The sequence below is a fragment of the Genypterus blacodes genome, unplaced genomic scaffold, assembly GCF_046128005.1.
Source record: "Genypterus blacodes isolate CSIRO-AG114 ecotype Tasmania unplaced genomic scaffold, CSIRO-AGI_Gbla_v1 ptg000156l_1, whole genome shotgun sequence".
Taxonomy (NCBI): domain Eukaryota; kingdom Metazoa; phylum Chordata; class Actinopteri; order Ophidiiformes; family Ophidiidae; genus Genypterus; species Genypterus blacodes.
Genome location: NW_027466957.1, coordinates 858586 through 867178, shown reverse-complemented (window position 1 = coordinate 867178; position 8593 = coordinate 858586). Strand labels below are relative to the sequence as shown.

General features: G+C 43.4%; 3 protein-coding genes across 3 annotated transcripts; all 3 read right to left on the bottom strand.

The window, feature by feature from the left end:
• Positions 1 to 37: 37 nt before the first annotated feature.
• On the bottom strand, positions 38 to 2475 carry LOC143013185 (6-phosphofructo-2-kinase/fructose-2,6-bisphosphatase-like). Its single transcript, XM_076166723.1, has 9 exons — positions 2423 to 2475; positions 2206 to 2327; positions 1904 to 2111; positions 1673 to 1819; positions 1422 to 1526; positions 1162 to 1291; positions 1006 to 1068; positions 852 to 916; positions 38 to 698 (listed from the first exon to the last, which is right to left on the bottom strand). Exons 2-9 carry the CDS (start codon positions 2274 to 2276, stop codon positions 639 to 641), a joined length of 849 nt encoding a protein of 282 aa, XP_076022838.1. The 5' UTR covers positions 2277 to 2327; positions 2423 to 2475; the 3' UTR covers positions 38 to 638.
• A 92-nt stretch (positions 2476 to 2567) lies between these two features.
• On the bottom strand, positions 2568 to 4481 carry LOC143012858 (6-phosphofructo-2-kinase/fructose-2,6-bisphosphatase-like). Its single transcript, XM_076166186.1, has 5 exons — positions 4388 to 4481; positions 3583 to 3768; positions 3368 to 3464; positions 3142 to 3208; positions 2568 to 2672 (listed from the first exon to the last, which is right to left on the bottom strand). Exons 1-5 carry the CDS (start codon positions 4479 to 4481, stop codon positions 2568 to 2570), a joined length of 549 nt encoding a protein of 182 aa, XP_076022301.1.
• Positions 4482 to 7211: 2730 nt separating this feature from the next.
• LOC143013339 (P2Y purinoceptor 1-like) lies at positions 7212 to 8451 on the bottom strand. Its single transcript, XM_076166920.1, has one exon. The coding sequence runs from the start codon at positions 8315 to 8317 to the stop codon at positions 7328 to 7330; it is 990 nt and encodes a 329-aa protein (XP_076023035.1). The 5' UTR covers positions 8318 to 8451; the 3' UTR covers positions 7212 to 7327.
• Between the last annotated feature and the right edge of the window lie 142 nt (positions 8452 to 8593).

The following is an 8593-nucleotide window of genomic DNA, read 5'->3' as shown; positions in this document are numbered from 1 at the left end:
AAGCACAAAAGACTCACTTAATTGTAATGGGAATTTATTTTCTTAAAGTATGCCATGAAATGTTGCAGTTGCTCTTTCTTTACAGTAATTAAATAGGAGTCTGGCACCTTATCTACATAATAAAGCTTTACAGTCTGATTAAAGTGCAAAATCCAGAACTAAATGCTTTGTTTGTGAACTGTCCATGGTGCTGATTACCTCTATAATTACATCAACAACAGGTCTTGTTGTCATTAGCTTTAAATGTGCATGAAAGGCCCAAAGCACCTGCTGGCCACATCTCCTTTACGTGGCTCTTTCCTCTCCTTAATATACAGCACATTGTGTGTGTGGAAAATCACCTGTAAACACTGTGACACTTCTAAAACACAGAGAAAAGCAGACAGGACGCGTAAAAACAGCTATAGGTTTTGTCCTTTTCAGGGGGAGTCCGTGTTCTTCATCTTCATCTTCTCGTTTCAGGCTTCCTTTATCCCGTCTCTCTCTCTCTTGTCCTCTCTAACTACAAAGCCCCCCTGCTGTTCTGCTCTCACACTCTGAAACATGAACCGGAGTGCATCTTCTAATGTTTAATGATGGTGTTTGGAGTTAATCAGTATGTAGCGCTGCGTTTAGAGTCCACGTCTCTCAAACAGCCTTTATATGTGATCTGGAACCGTCTGCAGAGCATCCTCAGGGTCTCTGTCGGTGTCAACAATCTGGAAGGACACAAACGTAAAGGCAGATCAATTAAATTCTGATACAGAGGCAATTGTGTTTTTATGACACAACAGACAACAGCTGTCTGTTCATTTTCACAACACCTAAAGTGACATATGGGACAGAACATTACTGTCTGTGTAGAAACTCACCGCAGGTCTTTCTCTGTGTGTGTTGACGGCTTCGATATTGAGGAAGAAGGACTCGATTTTACACCCTGCAATTGACAAGAAAGCCAGAGTCTCAGGGGAAAATATGATGCAACACATCTGGCTGCTTTACACACACACACACTTCACCACCTACCGTAGGCTATGGGTGTGAGTTTGAGCACCGTGTGAAGGGGACACCTTAGATAGGGCAGGGCATCTGTACAAAGACGGAAATGTAGTTAGTTGGGAGTGTTATTGATTGTCGAGGTGTTTTGGATTGATGATAGAGAAGATCAGAGGTTTGGTGTACCTGCAGGTTTGTCTAGAAAATAGGCCAGCAGGCAGCGCATGACAGCTTGGTGGCAAACAACCAGGACATTTTCCTGCCTTTCCAGCTCCATGATGACCGGCTCCAGACGGTGGACAAGGTCCTCGTAGGACTGAATGAGAGACAAGAGTGCATCTGATCGGTCCTTTGGATCAAATGTTGGACCTGTTCACCACCTGTCTCTGCTTTGTTTGCAGTCCCAGCTCAGCAGGGTGTGAAGGTGAATGTAGTGGAACACTTACCTCACCCTTTGGGTAACGATAACGATATTTATCCTGGTCTCTCAGCGCAAACTCTTCTGGGAAATTCTCCTGGATCTCCTCATAGGTTAACTCCTCGCATACACCCTTGGTGAGGAAAGACTTATTTAACATAACAGGAAGTGAATTCAACTGCCTAGTATGTCCATAAGAACCCCCAAATACTCACCTAAACTAAGACCAAATTTATCGTTCATATAGATTTGAGCAGACTAAAGTGTGCACAAACTCACAGCATCGATCTCATTGAGGGCCTTCCACTGTTCATACTGGACTCCTAGAGCCTCTGCAGTCTGGATGGTCCTCTTCATGTGGCTGGTCCACACCTTCAGCTCACTGATACACTGCCCCTTAATGAAGGCCGCCAAGGAGTTGGCATACTGGAGGAATGAGGGTGAGTTGAGAGCATTTCATATTCTGTTGTGTTTTTGTTCTGTTTCTGTTTTCGGTGTTTTCTGTCTCACCTTCAGTCCCCGAGGTGACAGGCCTGAATCTCCACCGATGCGTCCCAAGAGGTTGAGTTCACTCTCTCCGTGGCGGCTCAGGTAGATGGAGCGCGGTGTGACGTGGATGTTCATGAGGTAGTAGACGATCCTGCTCTGGATGTGGTCCTGGACCCGGTTCACCAGGTATCTACTGCCCACATCAAAGATCTTGATATAGGAGAGATTCCTGTTTCAAATGCCGAATGTGAAAACTGAGTTAGAAATGTGAAAAATTCCTTTGTGAGACACTTTCTGTGTTTTGACTCTCCAGCACCTTGTACCTGTCTTTCTCATCATCTATAGGCACGTAGTTTGCCCTGTAACAGTCAATGCGCTGGATGAAGTCTTCCATGGCTTCATCTGTGTCACGATCCACATAATCTGGACTCCCAGATTTCACTTGCTGGGGAGGAAAGTCAACGTTAGTGTGCCAAGCAGATCACTCACAGATCAATTGCCTGCTTCTAAAGTATTTTACTGAAAAGCATTAAATCTCACCAGGATATTCTCTGTGATGATTTTGGGATCGTCACAGATCGATTCCACAAAGAACACCTATACGTACACAATGTGATTGAAGGGTTTGACTCATAAAACATATAAATTGTGTTATATGCCATAACGTCTGAAACAAATCATCATCTTACACATTACTCAGACATGCTGTACTCGCCTTGTAGCCCCTCTCCTTTGCAAAATTAAGAATGAGGACCCTCCTCTCTCTGGTGGTGTTGGTGGCATCAAACACCTTGATGGGTCAGGACACAAAGGTTAAGCACTGTCACATACAGGTACAGTAAATTCACATTATTCATAAGAATCTGGGTAAATATGACATTATATGTGGATATCATATAGAAACATCCCTTACTAATACAGGTTACAGCTCCTTTGGTCATTCTATATTCATGTGTTATATACATTTATTTTGGGAGTGTGCTATTTATATATGAGACTTCCATGTGAGTAAAGTGGAACAGAAAAGAGAACAGAATGTACAGCTGGACTCTTTTCACATGATCTCCCCTTTAAAACATCATATCTGCAATTTTCTCACATTATTGAGTCAAGATGAATGGATGAAATATAACAAAGGACTTCAGCCAGACTAGCAGACTTAACAAAGGATAAGTAATCAATCATAAGTTAAATCATAAATTCAAAATCTGTGTGTTTATTGTGATGAGGGGGACAGTCTCAGTTGTCCTCTTACTCACGGCTACTTGTCCCTGCTCCTTGGTAAAGTAGGCAGTGACGTCTTTGAGGGCAGCTGCTGCACAGGCCCTGACAGAAACGTTACACCAGTTTAGACAATTGAACAAAACAGCAGTGAAGCATGACTCAAAGGATCAGATGATCAAATAACCCACAAACTAACACAAATCAAATGTAATGTTATTGTGTTATAGCTTCATTCAAGCCTATTTTTGTCTTTTATCATACTTGCGGATCATCATGGCCTCCTCGTTATCAGGTTTGAAGAATTCAAAGTTCTTGTAGGTCTTGACGGCCTCCCTGCGGTACTGGCCCACGTTAAACACTGATGGAAATAGAAAACAGATATAAAAATGTGTATATTTCGATTTAATTGTACATTAAACACAATAAATATATATCCATGGCCCTATTTAGGATGAGGATTCACTTAGGAAACTGACTTTTCGTTGGAACGCCGATCCAGTTCAGGTAGCGAGTGAGCTTCTTGGAGATGTAGGTCTTCCCTCTGGCTGGCAGCCCCACCATCACAATCATAGTAGGAGAGTTACAGAACTGAGGCACAGAGGCTGAGGAAACAAACACAATAACATCCTGTAAATGTGATAGAATGTTGCCAAAAGTGGAATCTAATCATCTTCGAACCAGATTACCATAAGAGCCTCAGCCAAGTGTCCAAAAACATGTGTGTATCCGCTGTTTAGTAGCTGTTCATGTGACATCACCACCACACACAAACAAAACAAATGGACAGAAATATAAAAGGCATTCAAAAAAGAGAAAATCCCAATATGAATTCCCACTCACTTTGACATTTTTGACCCACATCTAAAGTTTCTTTGTCCTTTGCCTCTCCACTTCACACTGCCAGCTTCTTCCCTGTCTTTGCCATCAGCACAGGGCACCATGGCCGAAGTCCTGCTTACAGGCCGACTGTATCTTTGCGAGTAGTTCTACCTCCAAAGTGCCGGCGTGGCCTGCGTGTGTATCTATACAGCTTCCAGGTTGTTCCATAATGAATAGAGGATGCCGGATCAGCAAAACAGTCAAATGACCCGAGTCAGCTTAGACCTGACTGCTGTCCAACCTGCTGCTCCACAGGACTGAGCTGGTGAAGCCACACATCGAGCCCAACCCGGTTAAAATCGCAAACGTTGAGGCAAAATCAACCAAACTGTTTCATCTGCTGGGGTGAAACAGAGGCAGAATAGACAGCGAGGTAATGTAGCCATTTTTCTTTGCACTTACATCCCCTCCTGCGGTTCAGGTTGCAGCCCATCCATGGCACCCAGATCTTGAGCAGTGGAGTCTGCGTGAGTCTTTTCTGCGCATCTGAGGACATGTTAGTGGTGACAGCGTCGAGCGAGGCCTGGGTGGCAAACGCTGCCCCACTCTCTCTTTGTGTAGAGGAGTGTGTGTGGATGGTGGAGGCACTGAGCTCTGTGTGCATGTGTGTGCTTCATTGAACTCTACCTAGGTCAGCTGACTGTTGCTAAGGAGAAGCACTTGGTAAACAAGAGGGGGAGGACCTGGAGCCATGCTGCTTGCCTGCCTCGCCGTCTGTTTCATGATTACTAAACAATCCCTGATGGGAGCCGTCAACCCAAATCTCAGGTGATGTCAAACAGCATAGAATCAGGATAATCTAGTACACCTGCTCTACTACTACACACAGACACACACACACACACACACACACACACACACATATATGGGTCAGGTTAAGAGCAGCAGGTCTGTGTGTGCCAGGTGTAAGAGTAGTAGCGACTGCTTATGAATTCAGATGAGCTCCATTGGCACTGAACTGCTTGTTTATCTAACTGTGAAAATGTGTGAGGGAAGTTTCTATTATTTGCCACCAGGGGGCAGCTATGCATCTTGAAAAGGGCAAAATGGAGGAGGAAGTGGTGTGTGTGTTATTGCTCGCAGCTGCTTAGAGTTTGCTTACTGAACAACTAGTTGTAAACAGTGAAAAATATTAATGTTAACAAAGTCTTTCCTACAGAGAATGAAAACACAAAAGTAGCGCAGACATTCCGCTTTTGTGAAATAATAATAATAATAATAATAATAATAATAATAATAATAATAATAATAATAAGTGTCACGTATTCCATTCCTTTAACCTAATCACAACACTTTGGCCTGCGTTCAAAGTGTAAGTAGCGGAGCTCATCATGGGCTGTGTGGAAGCTACACAGTAACAGCCTGTGTTTCTGTTTTGGGATAAGCCCCAAGGTGGGAGCGATCCTGTTAAGGGGGCTTGCCCTGGCAGGAATTCAGACTGCTCTCCAAAATAAGAGCTATGGCGGCACGGAGTTGAGGCCACTCCTCTCTCATGCACACGTGTTCACAGCAGGTCTCCTATAAGTAATGTCGAGATTTTCAAGGGATAAGAAATAAAGCAAACATGAACCCGAGAAGAGTAAACAAGTGTTCTTTGGCTCTTCTTAAATTTTCTAAGGTCCAGTGATCAGATGTCAGTGAGTGATGAAGAGTAAATATTTAGCCAATGAAGGACACATGATCAGTCAATATCCCATAAACTCTCCGCACGGTGTTATCGCTCATCAAGAGCAAACCCACGCCCTGCAAAGCACTCCGACTAACTGTCATCAGGATCGAAAAACAAAAACAAACAGATCACTGTGGAGCAAAAGACATTAATTTCTGAAGAAACCCCCTGTTTCACCAATGACTTGCGTAGTTGCTAAACTTAACAAAGAAGTTATTTGTGTGTTGCATAAATCCCTGCATCATATGATTCTATTTTCACTCCTTCAGCTCTGTGTAGGACAAACTCAGGAACATACTGTATATACTAATAGTATATACAGTATATACTATTGCACCGACTGTGTGTCTGTCTGGAGTGACCAGTGACCTCACCTGCACTGTCACACCTGCGCCGCCTTATATGCTCCAGCTGTGGGAACTCCATTTCTCTGCAATACTCCACCGCAGCAAACAGACAACCACCTTACACAGGATTACTGTATGGGGCAAGTGACACACAGAACTGATGCTCCTATTAAAGTAACTAAAACCCTCTGCCAGAGCCACCCCGGCCCCCACCACCCCTCTGCACCCAGCTCCTTTCACGACACATGGACATATGATAGCAGCGGACTGGGCTTGTCCTTTAATGTTTGCCAAGGCCAGAGTTCACAACATACACACATGCAGAGGAAGAAGCGGCGCAGCGCTGAGGGGGAGGAGGGCGTCATAGCAAGAGCAAAGGTCCTCCAGAAGGTGAGGGAGGGAAATATTTATGACAAAAAACATTTATGATAGCGCCGTGTAATCACTCATGCTGCACGTGTGTGTATTGTACGGTGGACAGGAGTGAAGGCTTTGCTGAGGTTAGATATCCTGAAACATGTGCTCATCAACAAGTGAGAGGGTGCAGAGAGCTACAACCCAAAGGTCGCGCCAATGTTTTGATGGCCTGGAAATGATGCTGTCGCTCTGTCGTCACTAATCTTACAAACAAATCAAACACTATTTATTGCTGTGAGGAACTGTGTATGAAGCTAGAGGGAGGGATGCAAAGTCGGGGACATTAAGCCTGATGACATCACATGTTTACTTCCTTTCTTGTGTGGCTTTGTTGGATATTTGGTGATTTATTTCTGCAATCTTCAGCACTGACACAAAGTGATGTAAGGAGGCACAAGCATGCAGCAAATCTGCACTCTGACTCATACGTTTCCATGGTAATACAGATGCTTTCGTGTGTGTTTTACCAAATGTCGCAATAATCAGGATTTCCTTCTGCAGATAGAAAGCGTGTTAGATATTTGATAAAGAAGGGTGTCGCCAGTAATGAGATAAAATAGAATATAAAATGATCCCCTTGCTGATTGTTTGAAGACTTTTCTGGGATAATGCAGAAATAATTCAACATTTGGTGACTAAAATGTGTAATGATTTAATTCAATAGTAAACAGTAGTAAAAAGTGTGTTTTTTGTTGTGGAACAATTGTTAATCTTCAGGTTTAAATGTGTGTGACTACAAAAATCACATATGCACAACTGGTATGGAAAACTTTTAAAAGTTTATTGGGATTTTAAACAACATTAGTTTGGTTGCATGCATTGATAACAGAGGAACACATTGTCATACTTATTTTGAGGGACAATCAACAAGATCAACAATGTTAATACAGAATATCATAAAAACTTGTTTTAAACATCGTCTGGAGGTGGTGTGCTGGGGATTAAACCAGGATTTGGGGACACCAGAGGAACTTGAGTATGGGCGATAGATGGCCGCAGCTGCCTGATCTGAGCGGGAACATCTTCACATCCGTGGAGGTAAATCAGAGGGTTCAGAGCACTGTTCAGACACACAAGGCCACGGCTTATCTGATGAGCGATGTAGACCCCATTAAACCATCCATGACACACTCCCTGCATGGATAAAACTCTCACCCAGAGGTTGAGGCTCTTCAGCAGGTGATAGGGGATGTAGCACACAGAAAAGAGAACAATCAAAATGAACAACAAACTCAGGCTTCTCTGTTTCAGTACCTTGTCAATGTTGTTTTTGCGGCAAAGAATGACCATCACGTGTCCATAGCAGCCCAGCGTGATGAGGAAGGGGATGAAAAATCCAGTGAAGGTCCATCCAAGGCTGTATTTCAGGTAATCCTCAATGTAGGGAGAAGACGTGGTGTCGTAACATTCCACAGTTCTTTTTCTGATTGTTTTGATGAAGAACATGTCAGGGAGACTTTGAACGCTCACCAAGAGCCACACCAAGATAGACAGAGCCACAGAGTGGGTGACAGTTATTCTTCCCATCACTCTCATGGGGTGAACAATGGCCAGGTACCTGTAGACGCTTATACATGTAAGGAATCCAATGCTGCCATATAAATTCATGTTGAAGCAGAATCTTGTTATCTTGCAGAAAACATCTCCAAAGATCCAATTCCTCTCCAGAAAATAGTACACCACCAAAAAGGGGAGTGTGAGCAAATACAACATATCTGTGAGTCCAAGGTTGAGGACAAAGACATTGATGATTCCGAGTTTCTTCCAGTTCTGGAGCAAAGACTTCAGCCCCCAAACGTTAGCAGCCATGCCAGTGATGAACACTATGATGTAAACAGCAGGCAGGAATCTCTCTGTAAAGTCCCGGTTGACACATTGTGGTGATGATGTCGTATTCATTTTGTCTCCAAGGTTCTTCAAACAAAGTCGTGTCTCAATTGAAGCTCTGTTTTGTTTGAGTAATACAAACTGAATTATCTGTGGCCCAATTTGTTTTTAACTTGCGTTGACTTCCTGATGGATAACACGCGCCCTTCTACAGACTCATGCAGTGGCTTCACTTAATCTATATGGAACATCTGTCACCACCAATCGTATGATTGGTTCATTTGAAGACTTATTCACAATTGCTGTTCCACTTTCCGTCACATCAAAACCAGTAAATTCAAAACTATT

Excerpts from the sequence above, each read along its gene's own strand:
- LOC143013185 (XM_076166723.1), bottom strand. The coding sequence starts at position 2,276 with ATGGAAGACTTCATCCAGCGCATTGACTGTTACAGGGCAAACTACGTG. Across the intron at positions 2,112-2,205 it reads ATAGATGATGAGAAAGACAG|GAATCTCTCCTATATCAAGA; the intron begins GTACAAGGTGCT and ends CATTTGAAACAG. Across the intron at positions 917-1,005 it reads ACTCACACCCATAGCCTACG|GGTGTAAAATCGAGTCCTTC; the intron begins GTAGGTGGTGAA and ends TGTCAATTGCAG.
- LOC143012858 (XM_076166186.1), bottom strand. The coding sequence starts at position 4,481 with ATGTCCTCAGATGCGCAGAAAAGACTCACGCAGACTCCACTGCTCAAG. Across the intron at positions 3,209-3,367 it reads GAGGCCATGATGATCCGCAA|GGCCTGTGCAGCAGCTGCCC; the intron begins GTATGATAAAAG and ends CGTTTCTGTCAG. Across the intron at positions 2,673-3,141 it reads AGGAGCAGGGACAAGTAGCC|GTGTTTGATGCCACCAACAC; the intron begins GTGAGTAAGAGG and ends TGACCCATCAAG.
- LOC143013339 (XM_076166920.1), bottom strand. The coding sequence starts at position 8,317 with ATGAATACGACATCATCACCACAATGTGTCAACCGGGACTTTACAGAG.